The 27,887-nt window shown below is 41.5% G+C and overlaps 1 protein-coding gene across 1 annotated transcript in view; it reads left to right on the forward strand.

Annotated features, from left to right (window-relative positions):
* Positions 1–24,003, forward strand: part of hmga2 (high mobility group AT-hook 2) — a gene marked incomplete at both ends in the record, with an annotated part of 44,193 nt that extends 20,190 nt beyond the window's left edge. The window contains 2 exons of the mRNA XM_083999940.1: positions 16,217–16,249; positions 23,947–24,003. Coding sequence (XP_083856066.1) covers positions 16,217–16,249; positions 23,947–24,003 — 90 coding nt within the window. The remainder of the gene's footprint in view (positions 1–16,216; positions 16,250–23,946) is intronic.
* Positions 24,004–27,887: the final 3,884 nt, after the last annotated feature.

Genomic DNA, 27,887 nt, shown 5'->3' on the forward strand with positions numbered 1-27,887 from the left:
TTTGTAGCAGAAGCTCCCAGTGTCTCAGTTCACTGCTTTGCCTTTGTCTGTTCAAATCTCGCGCAATTTGCATTGACACCCAGTTCACGGCTCTGCAAAACGCGCAAGATTCCGGCAGAGCAACACTGGGAGCTTCCGCTACAAACAAGCTTAAAATATAGACTTATTTAATTATTTTTCTGAACAATGTCTCATGTTGGGGCTTCAATACAAGAGGGACATTACAGACGAGGTGTGTGGAGGTATTTGGATGGTTTTTGGTGTGTCTTTTTGGACGAAGAAAAGTGAGCCCCGTTCGCTACCGTCATATGGACATGCAGTGCTGCGCCGAGCCCCACTGTAACTCCGAGAAGGCACGGAGGACTCTGAAACTTCTCCCAGCCCTTAGTCGACATGAGGGTGAGTAGATAATGAGTGAAATTTGGGTGAACTATCCCTTTAATGAGGGAACAACACCTTGAAATAAACCTTACTAAGGATGTATTCAGACCTGGTTCGTTTGGAGCAGTTTGTTCCAAAACAGGGAGCGTTTAAGCCCAAAGACCGGTTTGTTTGGGCAGATGTGAACTCAGCATGATGGGTTCAAGTGGGTGGGGCATGAGGCACCGAGAGCGCAGACTGCCTCGTTGTGACATCACAAAGTTAGAGAAGTCCGAGTAAGACCAGTTTCTGGATACAGTCTGAGTGCATTTCTCTGTGGACTGATGCTTTGATACTTTCACAGTATTAAAGGAGAGCTATGAAAGTCCGTCGCTTTTTCACTGTTTTTCAACGCTAGCCCCTCCCCTCCTGGCCTCTCACGAGACGAGATCTGGGACACCGGGTTGGAGGCGCTGATCTTGCAAGGTTGGTTTTCGGCCAAGAGACGCTAGGTGGAAGACAGAGAGCCTCCATTCTCCCTGGAACAAGTCATTTATCCATCACAATTACTCCAGAGCTTTTTGATTAAGGTCAAAATCTTGCATAGTTCCTCTTTAACACTGAGTCAAAATTAGATGGTCTGGCCTACAGAGAGTTTTTGCTTTGCGTCTCCAGCCGTATTGCATCACAAAGCACAACTCACCTTGCATGGAACGTTTCAACGTGTATTTTTTTCCACAAAAACTTGGGGTTTTAAGGCCCATTACTGATGAAATGAACTGCAACCTAATACTCATGTTTAAAAGAGTAAATCTCAGGCTCTCTGTCAATATTGTTTGCTGCCACATGATTTACATTACCAGTGTGCAATGGATTTTTGAGAAGGAACCAGCTTTCGGTCCCTTCCCTGCCTAGAAAAAGACGGCCACATTTCCCAGCCACATTTGAAGGGAGCCTTTGGGATGAGACAGTGTATTTGTGTTGCGTGATGCAATCAGTGTGAAAATACAGTCAGTGGAGGATGCAGGCCCTGAAATGGCACTCAGCTGTAGACCTACTTTATATTCAAAAAAACAAATGGAGATCTCACTTTGTACAATACGGGACCTCTCGTCCGTCTTTGTTACAATGTTCATTTAAATGATCTGCTTCAGTTCTGTGTTCGGTCTTGTTGGAGATGTTAGCGTCCTACAGTAACTTTGAACGTTGCCTTCAGGAAACCCAGTTGAGCGCTTTCCCAGACATATGTGATCAGTGAACATCAGAGTCACATTTACATGACTTCATGCATTCTTCTCTCCGTGTACGAAGCAGACAGGGGGTTTTGTTTAAAGTTGTGGTCGATTACTTGAGCAGCGACTTGGTATTTGTGTGCGGTGCGTTCAGTTATTTTTAGGTTTGCCGCCGCTGTATCGTTCTCCTTCCCCGGGCTATTTGTAAGAGTGAGAGAAAGCGAGACCTCAAAGACCACAGAGAAACAGTGAAAGGGGCTGGGGGCTGGGGGGCTGGGGGCTGGTTGGGTGGGTGGGCAGCAGCTTTGCCTCATTCCCTACATTCTCAACCCCCCACCTTCCTCCAGCCACGGCTGCTGCCAGGCTAAAAGGTTGAATTCCAGCCACTAGAGGCCTTTGTTCAGACAGGGGGGGCTCATCAAACGACAAACATCAGGAGTTCTCCGGGACCTGAGCGGATGTCTACAGGTCACCTATGCCCCCTCCCCTCCCCTTCTGCAACCCCTCAGTTTAATCATTATACTCTGAATCATCGTCGACAACAACAAAATGACACTGACATTAGGAATTGGGCTGGATTGCTCAGTTGTCATATTACACAACACCATGTTGTAATAATTCAACTTTTAGCATAGTTTTTTTTTTTTTTTGCTTCAATCCATTGCTTCAATAATAATAATAATAGTGATTTAATATGGAAATGTTTCCAAGGTATTTCCAAGAGATGTGATGCAACAACAACACGATGTATTAAATAAATCCTGGTTAATGGCAAAATACATGATATCTGGAATGGAAACATATGTTTAATTTGAGCAAGGTATATTTTTTTGTTAAAGAAGTCAGAAAGTTAGAAATTTAGGCGACATCTATTTAAAGGGCTCATATTTTATGCTTTTCTAAATTGTATTTGCAGTGTCGATCCATAAGAAGTTGTATTTCTGGTTTTAAGAACCAAAAAAACACGTCAGTATAGTTTTACATCTCATCTCCAGGATAGCAATGAGTGATTTATGACAGTTGTGACATCACAAAGACACAGAAATCCCTACGGCTCGCTTTAAGGCTGTATTCTGAACTCAGGCTGTGTGCATTCTTCTGTGGACTGATCAAAAAACACTCGCAAATCTCCCTTTAAACCATACGAAACCTCTGCAGACACGTCGCATTTTCGTGTGGAATGAAGCACATAAAGGAAAAGGAAGGCTTGTTGACCTACTTGAGGCCTCCTTTGGAAATCCCCCTGGTGGGATTGTAGGTCATCACTATTTCACACTCACTCAGACACAATCACGTATGGCTTTGTCAGAGTCGGTGTTAAAAGAAAGTCAGGAAACATTGCAGGTTAATTGGTTTGCGTCCAAAATGCGAGCATAATGATGAATGGAGCCACCAAATGAAGCCAAATTGCAGACACACCATAATGAAGCAAAGTGGTAAGAGGGCACTGACTTAAAGCACCCCTCATTCACTTTGTTTGTTTTACACAGGAAGTTACATGGCTGTCCTGTGTTGTCTTGGCTGTTAGCGCGGCGATGCCTTGGACTTTTTTTTTTTTTTTTTTTCCTCCTCCTCCTTTCACAATGCAGTTCTTTCAAATTCCTTAAATAGATACGGACATTTATGGCATTAGAGTATTTCTGCTACCACTATTATGAGGCAGGAAGTGAGCCGTTCCAGACACTACAGGTTAATTCATAACATCTGCAACGCTCTGTTAAAACAAGGCAGAGCTGAGTGCCATGCACAGAGTCCTTCCTGTTTCAAAGCAGCCACACATGCACACACATGGGGGAGTGGAGTAGGGGGGTGGGGGGTGGGGGGGGGGGGGGGGGTAGCCGCATGCATTCGGATTAAATGGTTCCAAGAAACTGAAGACTGTTGAGCTCGCAAACATTTAACGTACACACCGAACAAAACAAAACCATGTTTGAGTTTTTTTATTTTTTTTTATATTTTCTATTCTCTAAATGCAAAATTCAATAACCAAGAAGCAAAGAAAGATTTGTAAAGGCTGAGCAGACATATTGCATTGCCTTTTTTTCTTTTTTTTTCTTCTCCCCCCCTACTTTTCTTCCGCTTTTCCTTTGAGATACTTGGGAACAGATTTCACTTCAAACAGCAAAGGCTCCTAAATGGAGCCGATCCAATTTGTCTGCGCCTTTCTTTCTTTTCAGAGCACCCCCCCACACCCCCATCCCCACCACCACCACCACCCACCCCCACCCTGCTCCACTCCTCCTCCTCCTCCTCCTCCTCCCCAAAACCCTCCCAACAAAAGGCTGCTTGTCTGCTAGGAATTTTCCACATTCTTTGCAACGACAGACATTTTTCCCCTCGGCAAATTCCCCCTAATCACAGGATTTAGTTGGACCCTGATAGGTGCAATTCATAACTCTGGTGGGGCATCGGCCGGGGGGTTGGGGGGGTTGTGCTGGTGCTGGTTGCTGGTGCTGGTGGTGAGGAGAAGGGTATAGGAGGGGTGGTGCAGGGTGGACAAGGTGGGCGAAGGGCAACTTCCTTCGAGGAAATAGTAAAAGTATTTCAGGAAGATGATGAGGCCCGTACTGCTGGCCTGTAGAGCCCCTGCTTCAGCTCCTGGGTGGCCCCGGTTCCTCTTCTCTGTGGAGCCGCCGGTGCTTTAGGTGCAGAATGTTTTCTTCTTGTCCTTCAGATTGTTTTCTTCCGTGCTCCTTTCTGGGATTGCGTCAACAGAAATTCACACTTTACCTTTGCACAACCTTTTAAATCAAATACTATATTGTTTAGACGAAGACCTGCGTGAACAAGCTCCTCTGGCTGATGTGTAGACACCCAGACAACAACAGGCTGTAATGAGACTCTACCCCAGAGGACATGACTATTAAAGTTTTGCCAAATCATATTTAATAATCAGTGTCAAGTTAAAGAACATCTACAGCAAAGCCCCTCCCCTCCTAAACTTTTCCAACAACTGATAATAATTCCAGTCGGGCTCTAAAACATGCCACTTGAGGCAGCGATTGGTCAGTTGTGTAGGGTTTGAACTTCTCACACAACCTCCTCCTTTTGTTGAAGCCCCTCTCTCTGTGTGTGTGAAAGTGTGTGCAGCCCATCTCCATTTGGATGATTAATTGTGCCAAGACTACAAAGACACAGCGTTCACAGAGCGAGGGAGATAGAGGAGGCAGTGGGATGCAATCTTTTCTGAATGGGTCAATGTACGTCAGCCGGCCCTCCTCCTCCTCCTCCTCCTCCTCCTCCTCCTCCTGCTCACCAAGGCTGGATGTCGGTCTGACAATGTTTGGCGAACTTAATCAGGGCTGGAGTTAATACCATTAAGTAATTTTTAAAAGAGAGAGGGAAACAAAGGAAACAAAGAGCAACGTAAGAGGATGAGAGAGGTAGAAAAGACGCACATGTGGGTGAGAGAGATCACACGACAGAGAAGAGACAACTTGCAAAAAAAAAACTGTGCAGAAGAGTTTGGCGGGAGGCCAGAGCTCTTTGTTATGGGAGGATACATTTCCTCAGTGAATGTCCTCACCATCTACAGTTTGGATATTATATGCAAAAAAAAATTTAATAAAAAATTAGTTTTTCCTAAGATTGATGCTAATGTGAGGTAATTAGAAATGTAAGAATATTGCATGTATTCAGATTCCTTAGTGTCGCACCATAAAAAGTAATTGCAAAACACTGCTCGGTATAAAGAACTTTACTTTCTACTGCTTTATTATGCAAGTCTAATATACATAATCCATATTCCCTCTACACACTGAAATATGTAGATTATATGTGAAACCTATTATGTAGGTTCTTCTATTGTGTGTATATGTTATGTACATGTATCCATCCCAAAGGTAGTCGGGATAAATTATCTACAGTGGGTAAAAGTCTTGAGAACATTGAGAACAGAAGTATGTTGTTTTCATGAATGTCTAAAAATAAATTAAATATTACAATTTATATTTAATAAAAAATAGTTTTACTGTATAGTTTTATCCATTTTTAATTTTACATCTCATTAACATGGCAACATGGCCTTTTAAGGCGTATATTACATTTCATTCTCACCAGTGTTCTCTTGCTCTTTACTTAGTATCTGCTTCCTCAAAGTTAAACTCCTGAATCACCGGTTTGGTTTTATAAATGTTGGTCAACTAATAGATTATAATTAACCATATTAAACCAGGTTATAATTATTCTTTAGACACAGTGTACCCTCCTCATTTCCCTAAAAGTTTCCCAGACGGACATTCCCCTCCAGCAGACTGTGAATTCCCACGTGTTTTACAAACCTGCCAGATAAGTCAAATGTTTACCGACCTAAGTGCTCTATAAGGCAGAGCTGTTACATTTTAACAATTTAAATGGAGAGCATTCCAGCTTTTAACGGCCTCCTTCTCTACGCTGCCCTTTTTCGTCTGCGGCGCGTTTCATGCCGGACTCCTCATCTCCGCGCACCCAGTGTTTGTGGATGGAAGGTTTGAACTTAGTGGGTCAAATTATCCGTTTGGCTTCAAAGGGGGGTCTAAAGGTTAGCAGGGTCTGCTAACGGTTAACCAGAGCAAACAGCAGCAGCGCCTATTTTATGGGACAATTAATACTCACACTGCAAAGACAGCAGAGCAGGAACACCTACATACACACACCACACACTATACAGTGCAATCAGGACAGGTACATTTATATCATATTTACATACTATTCATATACTTTTATTCATGCATGTTAGTCATTATACATCTATTAAAGGGATAGTATCATTTTTTTAAAAGTATGGTTGTATGATCTACAAATAGCCCCTAAGTACTTTAATTGCAGTAGAAGACTCTCTGCACTCCTCCCGTTAGCAACGGCAGCCCATAATAGCCCTGCCCAGAGATTTACAACATACATTGCTGTGAACAGACCCAAAGAAACGGCCTATTTTCGCGGCCTAAAAGAGGTTTTACCTGGAAAAAAAAAAATACACAGTTCCATTGTTCGCTATAATATAATTTTTTCCAGCCCCTCAAAGTGCAGGAAAAACGTTTTTTTTTTGGACCTAACCAACTCACGTATCCCTCCGCCCAGGGTTAGCGCCCGCCGATCAGCAGTTGGTTAGGTCCAAATAAAAACTGTGTTTTTCCTGCACTTTGAGGGGCTGGAAAAAATTATATTATAGCAAACAATGGAACTGTGTTTTTTTTTCAGGTAAAACCTCTTTTAGGCCGTGAAAATAGGCCGTTTCTTTGGGTCTGTTCACAACACTGTATGTTGTAAATCTCTGGGCAGGGCTATGGGCTGGCGTTGCTAACGGGAGGAGTGTAGAGAGTCTTCTACTGCAATTAAAGTATTTGGGGGCTATTTGTAGATCATACAACCCCACTTTAAAAAAATGCTACTATCCCTTTAAAGCTCTACATGCAATAATTGTGCTAAAATATAAGTAATAGGCACAATAACACTGACATTTGGAAAATAATGCACAGCTCTAGTAGGAATCAAGTGAATTGTTTAATTTCTATTGTGCATGAGTTGCACCATGTTTGCTCCTGCACAGCAAAGGTTGAAAGTGCAGCAGCTCCGTGCAGCTGCCAGCCCAAATGCACGCCGGTATCACATCATGTGTCCTGACCAGATATTGCCGAGATAAGCTGATAGCGAAAACAACAACAGTGGAACATAAACCCCCGTGTTTTGGTAACCCTCCACGCACACCAGCATACAATCAGTGCAGTTACGAGCGTGAGAGAGGGAATAAAAATAGCCTTGTGTGTGAGAGCACGGATCGGCTCACTTTTACGTGCATATACAGTGCGAGTAAAACATGAGCCTGTGCATGGCCCTGCGCAGACAGCTGGATTGTTTAAAATAGGAGCCATCAGAAGTGCTCGAGACGGAAATGAGACACGGCTGAAACGCCTCCTGTGCAGACATGTCGTTTGGAGCACTTAGTTCAGTTTATTTTACATCGTTGCCTTTTAGTTCTGCTCCGGTTTATGACTTTTTTTTTTTTTTTTTTTTTACTCTTTACAAACGAACCACAAGGAGTAAATACAAAGTTATTCAGACTGACTCACGTACTGCAGAGGTCTGGCGCGATCATCTGAACCCATATGGTGAAATAAAATTCTGGTGAATGTCAGCTCGGTCATACTGAGAGCCAGGCGGTCTTGGTCCAGTTGTTTAGTCTGAGCCAGACTTCACTTGACAGTTTAGTCACCAGTACAAACAAACTGCACCAAACAGGAAATGTACCAGTGTTCAGCTGAACTGAACCCAACAGGTGAGGTGTGACTGCACCAGTCCACCAGTCCTGTTTTTAATGACATACACATTCATGATAAAAAATACACTGCAGCTGTGTAACATTATAAATGCATATTCTATTTTCTTTTCACCAAGTGAAGGCCAACATTTGAGAATATCCTAAATTAAATATAAAGGTGTAAAAGTTAGATGCTATATACACACAAATATGTTCCTTTTTTTTTTTTTTTTTTTACTGTTTCCATTGAATGAATGAATACTTCATTATAGCACAATTACTAGCACACTTGGTGCACATATAATCTAAATGATTTAATACATAAATATGGTTTTATTTTCATTATGTTGAATTGAGATTATCCGAGATATCCTTATGAAATTCAGCTTTTCAGCCGTAAATCTGTATTTTAAGTATATGAAGTGTTTTACTTACTGCATTTATGAAATAAAAAGTCTCATGATAAATCATCTGAGAATATATGAGAGGGAAGGAGCCAAAGCAGCAGCTGCAAGCAGAGAAGAAGCTGCAGCCAGTGCAGGACAGATCTCCAGAGAGTCTAGATACATGCTTGAAATGTTTATGTTGTAAACACACAACAATGCAATGAAATGATGGCTAGTGATTAGTATTAGTAACCCTTAAAGAGGTGAAACTATAATTACTGATTTAATATATCAGATCAGACACAACCATGATGTTGCACGATCAACAGGTGAATCTGTCAGTTTAATTCATTCTTGGTCATTTATGTTTTATTGTCTGAGTTCTGTTCATCATTCTGGTTCATTCTAGTGAGGTCATGCTGAGAAGATGGTTTTATATAGCCTGTGTGTGTGTGTGATTGATGAGGCTGGAAAAAGCCATTGTAAAGAATTTGAATGAAATAAGCTAGGATTTATAAATTCATAGATATTAAGGTTGCAAAGGAACTTGAACGAGTCCACGTGAATCCAGGAACAAAAAGAAAGAAGCAAAAAAACAAACGCTTTTTTGGAGCTTCTGTTATTTAGATACCACGGCATTGGTCAAGAACACCCAGTATGATGATCCTGGTCGAAACCAGTGGCATGATGGAACAGGGCGTTCTCATAGCAATAGATATGGACGCATGGTCGGGACCCACTGGCGTCACTTTTTAACACACTGGTGACATTGTCTAAAAAGGTCGTCACACAGACTTGAGACGTGAGTCAAGAAAACCACATTACTACTGAACTTTTTCTTTATCGAGCCGCTCCACAATATTTTCCTAAGCTTAACCTTCTGTTATCTAAGCCTCACCACAAACAGGACTCTGATGTGAACCCCAGTCTCTGGCCTGAGCCTCTGTACGCCCACCCTCCACCCTCCACCCCAACCGCCTCCTACTAACTCCACTGCTGATTTGTTTAAAGCCTGCAAATATACAACCAATGTTGGTGTGAAAAGACGATTACATGGGGGGTGCAAACAAGACGTTTTTAGAGACGGAGATGGTTCCAAGTTGTCTATCAGTGGACTGGGCTTGAGAATCCAGAAGTGGAGATTATTGGGCTGTCCCAAAGGAAGAGGTTTCCACAGGAACTGTCCAGGCTGTAAAAAACTGTGACGGGTGTAGCCACATTTGCAGATTGCACTGACTGGAGAGTCAGGTCGTCTTCGCCTGCGGAAGCTTAACATCCCATGATACTCGCGAAAGATTTCCATATCTCCGACATTCTTGGAGACATACTGTCATTATCATTAGCTCTTATACAGACTGTCCAGGACCAAATGCTCAGCCAGTGTCCCAGCAGATGGCACAGGAGTCAACTATCGGTGAGGTAACAGGGTCACTTTCACCTGCAAGCAATTCACATTTAACCCCTTAATATCCTTTGGCCCGTCTAGGGTCCGTCAGGCCCAGCATTAAATAGAAGCAACACTACCCACAGAGCAGTGGGTGTGAAAGGGTTTTAAACTTAGACTTTCATTGGGTATGGATTCTTCATGAATGTTCTCAGACACTTCATAACAGCGCAGTTTCCATTACAATTTTTCGCAAAATAAAAGTGATATTTCTGAAATTTCCACAAAGTACTTGCTGGTGTTTCCATTGAAGCAGTAGCGGCGCCAGGATTTTGATTGTGGGTGGGCCTTCAGAAAATTGGATGGGCCAGTTTAAATAAGACAAAAAAAAAAAAATCAGCGTCATCATCTCCCTTTCAGCACCGCGACAGCACTCCCATAGCAGGACTCCGTTGACCTGAAAATGAAACTGACTGAAATTCCGGGTTATGGAGCCCTCAATAGTTCCACATCTGGACCACGTCTGTTCCTATGGCTACACAGCAAGAAACTCCTGAACTAAGTTCATGATATACCAAATACCAACCAATTTTAAGTCATAAAGTGGTAATCATCTTTGCCGTGTACAGTAACCATGTTGACTTAACAAAATAAAATGTATTGTAGACTGATCGGTTCATTGTAAAACATTTATTCATTTACGTAAATGTGGTGATTTCAGTAGCCTACATAGCCCAGCTCCTCCTCACTTTTCATTCAAACAAACTAATGCCACTGCCACAGTTGTTAGATTTCATCAATGAGACCAACATTAATCTCCTAAAAAGAATTTAACCAGCAAGCGGTAAACCTCTAAAAGCATGTGGATAAGTTACTTGGCTCGTTTTCTTCCCCGGGAGGAGGACGGAGGCTGGCCCCGGCGGATCAGCTGAGTAGAGCGGCTGCGGCTGCTGTGACAGTCGCTGCCCCTGGTCCCCAGTCGCGGCTCACACAGACAGAAATTTCCTAACAAGCGTTAGAAACTGACCACAGACAGACAAAGGCAGCGCTTGATTGTTCAACGGCGAAGCCCTTATGTGTGGCATACCGCGCTATCTTGCTTGAAATGAATTGATCACGTGACCCCGTACATCATGTTCGGTAACACCGGTGATGTGCAAATGCGAAAAAAGTCTTTCTGTTACACTTTTGTCTGAAAAACCACCTCAGGAGAGTGGAAAAAAATGTTTTAGCGATATTTGAGAGTTTCGAAATGTAGGTGCTTCCATTACCAGTTCTTTATCGCGATATTTAGGTTTTGCGCATTTGTAGGGGTCATGGAAACGCAGCTATAGTGACACATTGTAAAGTTCTTGAATGTTGACTTTCACAGTCAACATTCAAGAACTTTACCATGCATCACTAGCAACGTCTTTGATATTTACTGTCTTTGTTCGGAGGAGGACTTGTGGAAACACCAACACATCGGATTGTGGAGAGTACAGACCGGTACAGTACAGACCTATGACCAGTTGGAGAATCTGTAGATTAAGTCAGCCACCTTCAGACACAGTGGAAAGCATTGAGGACAGCTACTGTGGCGATGGCGAGGGAGCAGGGTGAGGGGCCCACCTCTCGTGATAGGTGGGGCTTTAGTGAATGGTGGCCTGTACAAGGTGCTCAGCAGAGCGGAGGCATTTCTGTCTTTGATCAGAGGAAGACTTCTGGAAAGAGGCTGCTGGGTGGTTGTAGAGCTGAGAGCCCGGAGCGCCGCATTCTTGGAGCCGCGGAGGGATTGGATTTCAGCTGAAATGGGGTCCCCACCGTGGGGCTCCTACTTTTATTTTATCATAACTGGGAATGGCTGAGGCTTGCCCACCCTGCCCTCATGCTAAGCCTCCAGCTTCCTGCCAAATTACTCGTAGGATGGAGCAGCTGCTAAGGCCTACAAGTGATTCATAGTGTTAGGCTGAGCAACATCAAAGATCTGCCAGAGCCTGTGAAAGACAATGCTTTCCCTTTTGTGTTACAGGGGGGGAGAGGGGTCTGGGTTGGGGCAGCGGGGGGAAGAGAAGCTTTACTAGCAGGAGGGGCTCCTGTACTTACAGAGCAGGTTTCACTAATGCTTATTTTAGAATACTTTGTCCCAGATGCTCTGCAACTGCAGCTGTACATTTTATTACTTTCAGACTGTAAACACAGAGAACTCTTCATCCTTTGTCTTTACGGTCATTCACTTTGACACTTCAAAGCATATTATCTACTTGTTACTTTGGAAGCATTAACTTAAACCCATACTTATTTTTTGTTTCATTATAGCAAATCTAATACATGTAGGCTACATTAACTGAATTTCCTTATGATAATTGCATACATACCCAAGCCTATATGTCCAGATCATATATGGATCCTATTAGAAATTAGAACAATTTCATTTCAATTTATTCCATTCATGGTTTACATACTTCACATGATTGCACATATTTACATGATGTACACATAATCACCATAAATGAAAAGGAGAAGGATGAAGAAAAACGTATGGTACCACCTGCCCACTTTCTATAATTGCGTTGGCTTAGTATAAACACCAATATTTTACACTATTTAAAAAAAATTAAAGATGATGATGATAATAGTAACAACAAGAACAACAAAAGTAGCAATTGACAACAATTGACTCAGCTATGTGTGTGTGGTATATATAAGTTAAATTGAGATGAACTGTATATTTTGGTGATAATTTAATCACTGTAAGAAGCAGGAAACACACACGCGCAGGGCAGACATCATCAATGCAAAGATGATCACCTGTAATTTTAAAATGAGAATGGAATTATTTGTGCAAATAACCATAATGCATATGTAATGCTTTTTGGTCATATATAAAATGTATATTGATAATTGAAATACACTAATTACAATTACAATAATAAGATAATGATAAATGATCAGCGCAGGAAGAGTTCTAGTGGGAGGGGCGTGCCCAACATCCCATCATCACAGGAGGGCAGAGAGCTGCTGGTGTTTAGAGGTGAGGAGTCTGACAGTGCTCAGCATCCTCCTGTCTGTGTGTGTACTCCTTTCCAAATGTTTCCTTCACTGCTGCTTGCATTCCTCACACAGGGCCCATCCGGTGTTGACATGGACTCCATTACTGTGTTTGAGCCTACTGACATTCCACCAAGAGCTGGCAAAGAAAACACCAGCTGTTTGAACTGATCTGGTGTGTGTGTGTGTGTGTGTGTGTGTGTGTGTGTGGGTTGGGGACATGGAACTCTCTTCTTAAGGCCAGCAGCTGGCCGGGCTTACAAGCACCAGGGACTCTACATTTTCTTTCTACATTCTCAGAGCTGTTGGAGTGCTCAGCTGTTCAGCTCTGGTCCAGAGCTACTTCCTGTGTGTGTGCTGTCAAAGGCCAAAATGAAAGAAGACCTCAGTGAAATGAAAATCCAGGTTGTACCAACACGGTTTCCTGCACCTGTAGATAGAGGGTCTGAAACGTTTCAATTGTAAATGTATGGAATGGAAATAGCACAAATGTTCCACATATTTAATTATATTTATAAATGTAAATAAGGTTTTGTACAAAAACAGAATTCCGCCCAATATATATTCTTTAAATACAGATTTTGTAGCTGTGAAGTCACCACTACACCAGTAGACTCCTCATCTCAGCTAATTCCACTTTATCATGTAATTGCCAACATTTTCCATTTATAGAGCTTTTGCATGTGGCTTCAGTGAGAATGAGTGTCACCCAAATAAGACATGTCACAGTGTGCCATGACTCTGAAGTGCGAGAGGCAGCTGCATCCTCTGTAAAGTCGACGTCATTCGTCATGAGCTGAAATTCCCCCGTGGTGTGCTGCTGCTGCCGCTGCTTCTGTTTGGCTCTTTGCCCACAATCACTGTACTGTTTAATGACTGTTACTGACCAGACGGAGTTCAGGTTCACATTCAGCCTGGGTACGTGACCTCGGCTCGCTGGATCACCATCGGAGCTGCGTTTACAGTAATAGAGAAAAATATAGGCACTTTAATCATACAGTATGTTGTCTCATTTTAAATAATAATTGTTTTTATTTAGGGTGATGCACAGAAGCCAAGAGATCAGAATTTTTTTTGAAAGATACACCCATCACACAGCAGTGATGTGCTAATTCTTATGGTTTTAATGCAGTTCAAACATCTGCAGGTTTGATTCATTCAGCTTCGCTTCAGTTCTACCTGAGCAGCCAGGTGTGGTGTAGAAGCAGAGAGAGTTTGAGTGAACTTTTTTTTTTTTTAATCAAAAATGTATCAAAAGTTTTTCAAGAAGAAAATAACATGAGTGATTAATATCAAGGCACAAGAGGTGTAGACAATACACATTACTCAAAAGGACACTGACAACCAAGACGTACAGAAAATAAAGTAACTTTAAAGTAAATTAAAAATGGTTAAAGAATATATAATTGATCACATTGAAGAAAAGAAGAAAAAAAAACAGCAATAACAAACAGAAAACAGACAAACACACAATCAAAAGACAAAGACAACAACAAACAAAACAGGGCCTGTAGGACTGGGCAACCATAAATATTCAAAAGATAAGATTAAAAATATGATGACGTGTTCATTTTTTGATCCTTCATGAAAACACAGTTCTGTAATTTTATGGGTGACACAGTACAGGAGAAACGGGGTGTCACTGCTGAGCTTTTAGCTTTTAGCCCTGTGTGTGTGTGTGTCTGTGTGTGTGACCAATCAGAGAGAGCAGAAACTCTTTGACTGCAGTCAGATAACACTTACAGTGAACCTTTAAAGTGCAAGTAGGTGTGAATGTGAGTGTGAATAGTTGTGTACGTGAGTCAGCCCTGTGATACTCTGGTGACCTCTGGCTGTATCGGAAGTCCCAGCTGAGCTGTGATTGGCTCTTACTCTGCTTGACCGTGAGCAAACCTTGTAATTGTTATTAAATGTACATGCACTGCCATGCCTTAACGAGTTTATGTGTACTATTTATGAATAGTGGTTTTAAAGTCTACATTCAGGTATCATGGATGAGCATGAATTCTTCTTAACTTAAAGGGGACATATTATGGAAATTTCACTTTTTGAAGGCTCTTTAACATCTATCTGGGTGTTTGTCTTGACTTCCGGCCCCCAAATTGCTAGAATTTACAAAAAAAATCTGTAATGTGCAGACTCCTTAGGGTGAAATCCACGTGGTTTTACGAGCTGTTCCCTCAGTTGTCTCCTAGTGATGTAACTAGGACTTGAATTTGCATAACCTCACCCCTACCTGGTACCGGTAGAAGGGGCGGGGCAGGGCAAGCAGTGGCTCATTTGCATTTAAAGGGACAGGCACTAAAACCAGCCGTTCTGAACAGGGCTGTTTTGAGCAGATGAAAAGAGCTGTGATGTTTGATCCTTGAGGTATTTTGACCACAGCATGTCACAGACATGTCTTTAAGACACCTGGGAACTATTTTAATTTGTGGAAAAGGTGTATGATATGTCTCCTTTAAAGCAGAAGTGAGTGATATATTTGTGTTAATATAAGTCTTAAATAGTTATATCTTCCGACAGCAATCACTTACATAGAGTGTTTGGACTGAAACACGGGTCTCTCAGTCCCTCTGCTCTGCTCTGAGCCGAAGAGAAAACATTTATCGTATCCTACAGTTTTTATCCAATGAGGAGAGAGAACGGCATGCAGGGCTGTGTGTGCAGCCAAGGGACGCCGTGAATGTGGTGACGTAGCGACGAGGACTGTTATGGTGCGTTCAAGGAAACTCGTGTTTTTCCGACCGTGAAGTCGTACCAGTTCGATCTGGTACGAGTTCACGGGTCAGAAGTTACGAGTGGCCGTTATAGTGACTTTCACCGGTAAAACAGGTCGGAAAAACACGAGTGGGTTGCCTGGAACGCTACAAAGTCGTAAGTTGTGACTTGAAGCTGTAATTTACGATTTCAAAAGCCTGCCTGGAACGCAGCATTAGCGAAAACGACCGGATCACTCACTTCTGCTTTAATGTCAGAGACACTTAATGATTCATCATCAGGGCTGTTGAGTGAAGAGTTGCTTCAGTTTGGCTGCAGACAAGATGGCAGAATGAGAAGTATCTTTGGTGAAGTTGTAGCTACGTAATTTGAAAATTTGAAAATACAGATGCTCCTGACCAATGCACAAACACCAAATCTCTCTCTTTCTCTCTCTCTTTTTTTTTTTTTTTTACTCATCACCACACACAGGCTCAAACTCATAGCATCGCTTCACCATTTCTCAACAGTTTTTACATTCAACTGTAGCTTTTGCTTTTTTGCATCTACATGGTTTAGTAGCTTTTAACAAACCGATAAACCAGAGTCACTGAACATCTGCACATGCATCAACTTTGCATTCATTTACAGTCAGTTTAAGTTCGACCTGAGCCATAACTAATGACTCTATTCATCATCTACACAAGCTGCAGCTAACAAATGCCTTGAGAGTGATGGGAGGTTGGAGTTTTACTTCACTAAAACTAACTTTTGCAACATTTCAGTTGAGAACATTAAATAGTTTGAGGCCACAAATGAACATAGAGACAGAAAGTGACAGTTTTAACACTTGCAGAAACACCATTGACCTCCTCTATCTGCTTTCTTGCAGCCACAGCAAGTCGTCCAGAAAAAGCCTGCTCAGGTAAGAGACTCACAGGACTCTACATGCACACAAACACAAATGCAAAACATGAACTTAACCCAAACTCCTATTCTGTGTTTCAGTATGCTGCTCTGTGTTTTGACTTTTTATGGATAGTGTTTAATTGGTTGGAAATGAAAAGCGGGCTGTTGGCTAACATTCTGACATGTAGTAGATTGATGGGATTTTTCAGGTCAAGACAAGTCGGTATACAAGTAGACAAGGTTGATATGTTTCAAATGGTACAAGACTTTTGAAAGATAAGTTTGGTTACGCAACACAACACAACTTTTAATCAACAAAATACTAACATCAGTGTTCCAAATTGGCACGCATGTCGACATTGGAATGGAGCTTCACCTAAAACGACCATTTTCTTGTTTGTTTTGAAAATGTTTCCCATAAACACGGCACTGTGTCAAGAAATATCTGCGTGCAAACTGATCCACTGACTAAATGTTGAGTGGGATGTGGTGTCAGTGCAAAAATGACTATCAGTGATGCCGCAGTGTCTGAGGGACTAGACAGTAGTCGGCTGTTGTTGTTATGTTATGTCCATAGACTGTATAGTGTATCTCAGGTTACAGGTTAGAGTGGTGGGGGGTATGACATCATCATTTCACAAAAGATCCGTTTTGGGTGCCTACATGAAGACGCTGGGGCGGCGATTTCAGATTTTCCCACTCTGAGACCTGTTTCCAAAAAAATACAGTTCCCCCCCAAAAAACAAAAAAACAACAACACTTTTTCCATCTGAACAAAACAGCAAAATGATAAAAAAAAAAAAAAAAAAAAAAAAACCTATGCGGATTCACTGAGGACAGGCATTCCTCAACAATGTTGATGTACAACCTGTGGGGTTATTTTACAAATCCACGCACAATAGACTAGTCTTACACCACACACTGGGTGTTTGTCAGTGTTTTCTAGAACAAAGGGCAGAAGAAAAATTTGTGTTTTCTGATCTACTGATCTATAAAGTTCTATGGTAAACTTAGGGATACTTCACCCAAAATCGATAATTCACCAATTTTCTACTCACCGTCATGCCAGGGAAGGGTTTGGAGAACTTTCGGAGTTATCAAAACACTTTTGGAATTCCAGGGGGGGTCCGACTGGCAACAGATTTTCATAATGGTGGTGGATAGAGTTCACTTTTGAATCATCCACACTATGAAACATCCAAATACCTCCATACTGCTCGTCCTACTGACCCAAGTGTCCTGAAGCCGCCACATGAAAAAGTTGTTCGGAAAAAATTTATTTGATCTCTGTTTTTATCCTTGTTGTAGTAGTAGCTCCCAGTGGCTCTGTTGATGTTTATGCGCATGCGCCAGATTTGCTGCAACATGTTTTTCAGTGTTGATGTGATCACACATCCAGTGGTTTTCAACAACGAACAAACATCTCGCAGCAAATATGAACAAACATCAACAGAGCCACTGGGAGCTACTGCTACATCAAGGCTGAAAACAGAGGTCAAATTATTTTTTTCCGAACAACTTTTTCATGTGGCGGCTTCAGGACACTTGGGTCAGTATGGACGAGCAGTATGGAGGTATTTGGATGTTTCATAGTGTGTGTTTTAGACGATTCAAAAGTGAACTCTATCCGCCACCATTATATGAAAATCGGTAGCCGGCCGGACCCCCCCCCCCTGGAACTCCTAAAGCGTTTTGATGACTCTGAAAGTTCTCCAAACTTTTGTTCTCTGTTGTGTTTTTGTTTCTAAGTTTAGCTGATGGACTAGTGAAGCCTCTCTGAGTTGAAGTATCCATACAGCTAATGCAGCAGTGCTTTTGTTTGTAGCTATAAAACTCCTATAAAACGCTGGGCCCGGTGAGAGCTGCGGTCAAAGTCACGTCTGTGAATGCAGGAGCGGCTTCTCCGAGAGAGAGAGAAGGAGGTGAAACCAGACGCGAGTTATTCCCGGTTTGCTCGTAGTGAGAAATTCCAAAGTAAAGTGCAGTTCTTCCGCGTCGTCGGCCGTGTTCACATGCAGCAGATAATTAGATGTCGTTTTGTGTTGCCGGTGCGAGCGCCCCCCCCCCCCCCCCCCCCCCCCCCACATCAGAGGAACCAGCGAAAGCAGAATGGTAATAAGTGAGTGAAACATGACACAGGACCCCCACCTCCCCCCCACTCCCCCACCACCCCAGCATTCTCTCACACTCCAGGAATCCACCAGCCTCCCTCCTCTCGCTGGTGTGGGCCACTTCTTGGTGTGAATGCATAACTCGGCTCTGATTTGTAGCTGTGTGGGAACAGTGCTGAGGTAGTTTGGGAGGTGCCGTGAGGCCCTGGGAGCTGCAAACCATAAAAATGTCATTTAGCTCTCCCACTTTGATAGGCTGCTTTATCTCAGCCCCACCTCCACCAGCCTGTACAAAACCCCCAAACCCTTTTCATTTCATTCCAGCGCTCGGGAACCGCAGGGTGAGGTGGATGCGTGACCCAAACGGAAGCTGCAAACACGCACACGGAACATGCACATAGCACAGTTTCCTAATGAAGTCTCAGCTACTGTTGGCTACCAGATCCTGTTTTCCCTCCCTTTTTTTTATTTTGCTTTAAAATACGATTTTAATTGACCTGTCTAAATATCACCTGATTAATAACTCGGCTAAACTAACTAATGAGCAGTGTGAGAGGCAGAATAGGGAGTGAGAGAAGATCAAACCATACATGACAGACTGTGGCTACTCCCCGATGGTTGATGATGAGACTCAGACAGGCCCTGATGTGGAAGCTCATCAGAGGAACCGGGTGCAGTGGGTTCAGTGTTGGTGTTAGAAATAAATAAAACCAGTTTCTATAGTCTCCAGTCAGGAAAAATGGCAGCAAGAAGAATCACCTCATGTATTGATCAAATAACTGATAAATCTGCTGATGTTTTTGCTTTATAAGAGCCTCTCTTTATAAAGCATAACTAGATATTAGATAGGTAGATAATACACTTCTGAACTATCATCTACACTATTTATTTGTTTGCCAAAGATGTTTCCACATAATATAAGATAATAAGAAGTAAAGTCACACAAAAACTTGAATTGGACAATTAAAACTATTGCTCTTTGGGATGTTGTAAACGTTTAGTCAAAGGTTTGCTGCACTGATACGTGGTTCATAAATAATAATGCAGTAGGCTACTTATCATAAATCAAGGTGTCTTTAAGAAAATGCATCATAAATAATGTTGAGTGTTTTTTTTTTTAAATACTCAAAGGAAAATGCAGGAACCATAACTCTTAAAGGGATAGTTCAACATTTTGGCAAATTGGCCCATTGCCATAATCGCTATAGTCATAGCAGTAGGTTCATTACCTTTAATTGTAGGTGTAAGCTATTTTCAGTACGGCGGAGCGCAGCAGCTGGCTGCTCAGAGCTACGCTATGGAGGCTAATGGAATTTCTTGGTTTCCCTCATTAAACTCATCAAATTCAACATCCCAAAACTCCACAGCGCTTTTGTAGACAAGTTGTGACCTGCACAACCACCACGCTATGAGATAATGACGGGACGATACGAAACGGAGCCGTTTTCGAGGTAAATACAGGGCAAATACGGAGACTGCTTGCTGAAAAACTGTCCCTGAACGCAACGCGCATCAGCGGTTTTGTATGAATTTACCTCGAAAACGGCTCCGTTTCGTATCGTTCTGTCATTATCTCATAGCGTGGTGATTGTGCAGGTCACAACTTGTCTACAAAAGCGCTGTGGAGTTTTGGGATTTTGTATTTGATGAGTTTGATGAGGGAAACCAAGAAATTCCCTTAGCCTCCATAGTGTAGCTCTGAGCAGCCTGCTGCTGCGCTCCGCCGTACTGAAAATAGCTTACACCTACAATTAAAGGTAACGAACCTACTGCTATGACTATAGCAATTATGGCAATGGGCCAATTTGCCAAAATGTTGAACTATCCCTTTAAGTACTGAAGACAACAGGAGAGAACAAACAAATCTAAAGCCAATTTCAAAGATTATGTTCAATATACACAAGTACAGCATTTTACATTGATTACAACATGTAGCTACCCTTTCATTTCCATCATTTATCCCCATAAACTCAGTCATGTAAAAGAAAGAATCAGAGGTACCTTAAGTTTTTTTTTCTTCTAATCTTTGACTCACTAAGGTCTAAAAGGACTAATGTAAGAAATTCACCTGTTGCCAAACCATTAAAGGAATAGTTCACCCAAAATTGAAATTTCACTCATTATCTGCTCAGAGTTATCCGTGGCTTCTCTGAGTTACAGGGGACTCGGCGTCGCAGTGCATGTCTATATAACGGTTGCAAATGTATACCAACTGTCTTCGTAACAAAAAGACACACCAAAAAACATCCAAATACCTCCATGCTGCTCGTATGTAATGTCCGTCTTGTATTGAAGCCCCGAAATGCGAAATTGTCCCAAAAAAAATTTCAAATCAAATTTGGACGAACTGGGAAGAGGAGCTTCCGCTACAAAACAAGCTTGAAATATAGACTTATTAAATTTTTTTTTGGGACAATTTTGCATTTTGGGTGAACTATCCCTTTTAAGAGAAGACTTAAGCATGTTTTCTATTTAGGAAAACGTAACTGAACCTTTTAAGGGAAATGTTCATTTAACGTTTTGTACAACTGGTCCCCTGTTCTTCAAGTCTCAAGGGGTTGGCACATCACAAACCTGTAGGGAACACGACTGGAATCATTATGAAGCGATCAAAGTCATCGACCTGGTGTCACTGAACAGTCAGAGGACAACTGAGGAGGCCTATTAACGTCTTAAGTAAAACTTACTGCCATGACTGGTACAAAGTCAATGGAAAGATGCAAATAGAGGCAAACATGTCAAATGGCTGGAAGGGACGCACGCTGTGAGTTGAGTGTTTAGAGAAAAGAGAACAGAGAAGAGAATAAGAAACAGAAGCAACAGAATGGGAGAGTTGGACAGATGGGTGGGTCAGGAGCACACAATATACTAATTTTATATTTGATGATTATTGATCATTATACCCGTCAATATCAGGAACATGATCTACTACAACCTCTTTGTATGTACAAAGTGCAACACTGTTAAACACCTGCAAGTTGAATAAATTGGTACATTATCTCCTCCTGCTAGCATGATGGTGTGAAATAGTGACTAGGTTTTTTTTTTTGTCCCACCATCACCTTTTTTCTCTCCTGCTCTCATTTGCCCTTGTCACACATGGTAGCATTTAGCGGCCCATTCAAAGCCAAAGTGTATGGGCGCTAATGAATGGAGTTGGGGCTGCAGAATGCAGGCGGGATTGGGCAGCGGACCTCTGGTGAATGGGTGCACCGCCACGGTCTGGGAAAGGAAGTGGGTTATAAATTGTATCAGTTAGCCTCCCCTAATAAAATGAAGCCATGTGGAAAATGAAATCCATCTAATCTGCGGAGGGAGGAGGAGCATCTTCGCTAGTTGTCACAGTAGTGACAAAATAGCATTTGTTGGGACATTTGTAGAGGTACCATTAACTTATCATACATCATTTTAGATATTTTTGTAAAAGGAAATCTCTTTGTAACACAGATTATACACACTTTATAGCAGAGACAGTAGAATATAAACTAATATATGCCTCCAACCAGACTAGTTTCAGCCTACAATACATCCCTGTTTATTCAGAGTCATGTGTACTATTCCTACCATTTCTGCAAGGTTTTGTGGAGATGCTGTGTTAACAAGGCCAAAAGCATGTCTTTTAAGGTCACTGTGAATTTGACCTTTGACCACTTAAGTGGTAAGTTCATCGCTCAGTCCTAGTGAATGTTTGTGGCAGATTTAAAGAAGTTACAGAGATATTGTGTCCACAAGAATGGACGGACAACCTGAGAACAATACTCTTCTGGGATATTGGAATAAATGAGGCATAAAAATGATTGTTGCCACACAGTCACCGTGTGTGAACATGTTGCTGTCTGTACAGCCACTGGAAGTACTAAAATAAAGGGTAGTACGTGTAAAGGTGTGAGTGTTGTATAAAATCAGTTGTCTCCTGCAGCAGGACGGTCCACAGACCTTGGCAGGTGTTTAAAGGGATACAAATTGGCCCATTGCCATAATCCCTGTAGTTTTAGGAGTAGGTTTGTTACCTTTAATTGTTGGTGCAAGCTATTTTTAGAACGGCGGAGCAGAGCTGTGAGCTGCTCAGAGCTACGCTACGGAGGCTCATGGGATTTCTTGGTTTCCCTCATCAAACTCATCAAATACACAATCCAACAACTCCAAAACGCTCTGGTGGACAAGTTGTGACCTACACATTCACCACACTATGAGATAATAACGTAACATTACAGCCAGAGTTGTTTTTGAGGTAAATGCAGAGACTGCTTGCCGAAAAACTGCCCCCGACGGGAACACGCATCAGCGGCTTTGCATGAATTTACCTTGAAAACGACTCTGCCTCGTAATGTTCCATTATTATCTCATAGCGTGGTGAATGTGCAGGTCACAACTTAGTTTTTGGATTGTGTATTTGATGAGTTTGATGAGGGAAACCAAGAAATCCCATTAGCCTCCGTAGTGTAGCTCTGAGCAACTCACGGCTCTGCTCCACCGTTCTAAAAATAGCTTGCACCTACAATTTAAGTTACCTACTCCTAAGACTATAGGGCTTATGGCAATGGGTCAAATTTGCCAAAATGTTGAACTATCCCTTTAAATGTCTGTTTGACAAGATTTAGTCATAAATGTGTAGAGGTGTTTGGTTGAGATCAAAGTGAACTCTGAGGTGAAATCAACAGCAGCTCCTACTGCCACTGAGTTTCCAATAAGAGTCATTATGTGGTGGCTTTAGTTTATGAATGATTATTAATTCTGGTGCGTGCTTAGTTTGTAGATGAGTTACATATGAATTAGAAATTATAATACATTTCATGCAGAAGAGATTTTTCTAAGAACTTCTGGGCTATATTTTCTCTGTCTCAGCATTTTCTTTGCTGTACATCCTTATTATTGACACGTGTTGCCTTGGTTTTGTATATTTACTGGACCGTTTGAGGCCTTTTATTCATATTTAATCACTTGGGCCCAGGATTGAGTTTGACCTGTGGCCCTTTGCTGCATGTTATCCTCTCTCCTCAATTTTCTCTCCCTCACTATGACTAAAATCAATGTAATCTGTCTCTTGTAACCTTTTCGGTCAGTAATCATTTTTCAAGTTAAATCCAGTCCGGCCTTGATGCATAACAACTGATACAGGTCGAGGTAGGAGGTTTGCATTACACATGCCTCGTAGCCACAAAGCCTGTGCACATAGCAACCATAGGAAACAGTGTAAGCACTTAATCCAGATGTACAGCTGAAGGTTGCAGAGCGGTGCGAGTACAAACCTTTGAGACGAGGGAATGGATATCTGAAGGAAGAAAAACAAAAAACAAAGTGAATTTGTGTTTTCATCCCATTAAAGACCTTTTTAGCATTAACTGACTGAAATGTGACTTAAATGGTGAATCAGTACCCTGACATACGGGGGGCCTGCTCTGTCCTGTCATGCACGTTTTGTTTTGCACCATTTCCTGTCCCAGGTTAATCATTCACCATGTGACCATGTACCATTTAGCTGCCTGATTAACCCTGTGAACAGCAGATCTGACCGTGGCCATCAAGAAAAGAATAAAAAAGAGTCATGTGTTTATATTAAAACTTAAAGAATTTTAAATGTTGTTTTTTTCTTTATTCACAGGAAGAGGAAGAAGAAGAAGAAGAAGAAGAGGCTGGAGAGTCCCCAGAAAAGGACTAAACTTCCACACCGTCAAACCTCTACCTCATTCAGCTGTCAGGTCTTTCAAAGGGAAAAGACTGCCTTGACCACTTATTTTTGACTTTTTCCATCATTATTTTACATGGTTTAATTTCAGTTAGAGAATTTTCAATGTCTGTTTTCTTTTTTTTTTCTTTTCCTCCAGTTAATTCGGTCACACTGATCTGTCGCTGAAGAGGCAGAAATTGTTCAGGATTGGTCTGAAGTTTGATTTTTTTTTTTTACACCGAGCGTTTAAACGCAGCAGCTCGAGGAACATCCAAAAGAAAAGATTTAGTGATAAAACAGCTGCCAGCTCCTATTGGCCGAACACAAAGATCATCTCTGCCTCTCACAACAGACACACACCAGGCAGAGACAGACATGTACAAAACAAGCCTCACACACTCCTCGACTAGATACAAACAGAAACAAGTGTGGCCACATCCCAGCTGTTGGGATTTGTAGTTCTAGGATCTTCAGAACATCGTCGTCTTCATGACAGCGTCAGCATCACTTGAGGACGGTGAGTTGCAAATCGAATGCCCTCACAGTACCACTGCAGTTCACACACTCTTTGACACACACACACACACACACCATCGCTGCTGACTGATTCTCCAGATGTTGACAGTAGAGAGGAGACTGGAACAGTCTGGTTTTGTCATACAGAAATGTAGAACAAAATGTCTGCTGCTCCAATATATCACTGTTGGCTCGAAAACAAACGAACCGCCCCGACCTTCCCCACCCGTCACCCAAGCTGGTGTCGGACCACCAAAGACAGGGAGACACAGACGTCTCTCCTCAGGGCAGGGGGTTTATCCGTCCTGTTGGGTCGAAGCCATTTGGGAAGAAAAGCTTGTTGTCGCTAGCATCGGCTCAGATTTAAAGGTGCTATATACTGATTTTTAATTTGAAAGTTCAATTGCGGAGGACGTTTACCAGTTCGTCGCTGGAGCAGAAGAAGCAGATCCCATCCCATAGAACAGACTGTTTAACCAGAATTGTAGAGTAAAGAGAAGCAGTGAGCAAAAGAAGCATCAAAGTGACAAGAAAGATATGACTTCCTGTCAAGACTTTCACAATAAAACCAGAGTAGAGTGAGGACGATCATGATTCTCCCCTAAAGACTGTCATTCCATCTTTCGGCTTGATCGTCCTCTCCTAGATTCCACATACATCGTTAACATTTACAAAAAGGCCAGCTCCCTGTGTCGTTGTTCTTTAATGGACATGCAGGAACTAACTAGCCCCAATACAAAGGTTCATAGGTGCAAATCTTCAATGACAGGGTTAGTTTCTTAAATCTACAAATTAACCTACACCAGAGGCACATTTGACCAAACTCCTTTGGATTAATATAAATGATAATGAAAAAATCTGTTTTGTTGCATCAGGTGATGCTGCATTCAGCTGGAGCACTTAATAGACTTTAAATCAAACTGTCAGGCCCTGTATCGAAGCACAGGGCAGCATTTAAGGGCAATTGTTGAATTTAGATGAAAAGGAAATTTAGTCAACCAATAATCTTTAATTAGTATAAATAAATTGCAACCTTTTGGGTTATTTGAAAGACACAACAACTTTAAAATTTCAAGTGCTGCTTTAAAGGTTGGATTCAACCTTTTTTTAGTTTCAATCCCAGGTTGACAAAATGTGCGGCTAATTCATATTCATTCTGAAACTTGGCTGATGTTGGGTTCACGTGCTTTCTGTAGACCAGAGTCTGCACTTAGCCAAAGATACTTTGTTCTCACACCTTAACACAACAAAAGAGGTGATGTGTCAAGTGAAATATTCAGGTGATTGATGTTACCATGAGATATGAACTGAATTTGAACCTAAATAGATCCAGTAAAGATGAAGGATAGAAAAGTGATTTCATCACCAGTTTAATCCACAATGATAGCAGCACCGCTATGGCTTGATTTTAAAATTAGGACCAGTTTGATGCTTTCAATTTAGTCAAATAGTGGTAAATAGTCAATAGTGATTCAAATATGTATCCAAAGCTTTAATTGTGAAATGAATGATTTCATGATTTCACCCAGGATGGTTTTACTTTAGCTTGATAAACCAGAACATCAGAGCTCTGCCTCGCTCTCCCTGTCTTTGGTGGACTCCCACACCTCCGATCATCTCCACATCCTGTTGGTTAATCCACAACAAAGCTGTTTGACATTGCATCAGACTACTGTATACCTACCATTTGTTCAGATTTACATTCACATGTTCACTCAGTTTGTTCTTTGCGCAACATAGCTTTAATAACTTGATTCTCTCATTGATGTCACACTGCAAAGAAATCCACAGACTTGCTCTGCCTTGCTTTCGTAAAACCTCAAGAACAAAAACCACAAGAACAAACCACACATTACCTCTCAACACACTTGATACCTGGATTAAACTACAGTGTGACATCGGATGACTCATCTCGCACTGTAATTCTGGGGAGCCTTACGTTTTAAGGAAACCTGATGGTATACCAGCGCTTTCTGGTCACTGATATGCAATATCTTCTCATGATTTCAAACTACCTCTGACTCAGCACATCCAGCTCATAAAACACACAAACCAATGCATGGGATGGGAGAGTGCGTTCAGATATTTGACAATGTGTTGTAACTTAATACTGTACATTAAAGCGAGGTCATGCCGGTTGTTCTTGTCACGGGGGATTAACGGCAATTTGTCTGCAACTGTTTTGTTTGATTCAGTCAGGTAAACTCTACATAATCCACAAAGAAGCAAAAGTCAAATGTGACAGTCACGTGCACCAGCGTTAAAGGAAGATAACGGCTTTTTCATGTTTCTTGACTTGTGACCGTGTTTCCTGTTGGTTATGATGGGTTACGCAGACAGTCTTAATGTTCACACGTCTCATATTTTACACTTTCTCAGTGATTTATGTGAAGAAGATATGATGTAGTTTTACACCTCCTCTGGAGCTCTAGTAACAACGGAACAATGAGCCAATCAGAGGAGAGTTGTGTTGTGACATCACAAAGTTACAGATTTCATTTCAAGGCAAAGTTTCTGACTAATCACTTTGCTACTCCTCCTTTATAATCAGAAAAACATGGACATTTACTCTTATACAATATGAAACCTTTACTCTAGAGAGTGAGACTGCTAAAGTGAAAGTATGAAAGCACACATCCTTTCAGGACTTCGCTGTATGTACATTTATATATTTTTTTATTTATATTAAAAAAAAATAAAATAATGGAAAATCACTAGAAAAGTGTACAACATTGGATCTGAGATAAAACTCATCCATTAAGATAACATAATATTTCCAAATTTAAACATAAATAAGATGTGGCCAACAGCTTTAATCACATATGAATGTTTTCTAAAGTTGAACCCTGTTTTCTACATCCAAGAGTGTGAGGACGTGTTTATTGATCCAGCTCTGATCACTGCAGTGTAACTGAAACATCATCATAACCTTCAGGTATAATGGTCAAAACTGTGAAAATAAGGCAGGTAAAAAATAATCTCTCTCAGATTTTTCCTTTAATTAGAGACAAACTCTCAAGACGATAATTTCCATATGTCTGTGTTTCAAGACTTTACTGTAAATTACATTTTTCTTTTGTACTTTCAATTTTAATTTCTGTACAAAAAGAATCTATAGACATGGATGATTAATTAAATTTCATCAGAATACTTGGGAATCTTATTATCATAACAATCTTAGCTATTGCCAAGATGCAGTCTTTAGAGTTTGTCTCCAGCTACACCTGTGCACCTGGCGCTGACTTGACATTTCCTTCTTCTGAGATTCTTGGAAAAAGCCAGGATTCACTCGTCTGTTTTTATATATATATATATACATGATATACAGTATATATATATACAGTATATACTTAAAACAC

The sequence above is a fragment of the Trachurus trachurus genome (assembly GCF_905171665.1).
Source record: "Trachurus trachurus genome assembly, chromosome: 23".
NCBI lineage: Eukaryota > Metazoa > Chordata > Actinopteri > Carangiformes > Carangidae > Trachurus > Trachurus trachurus.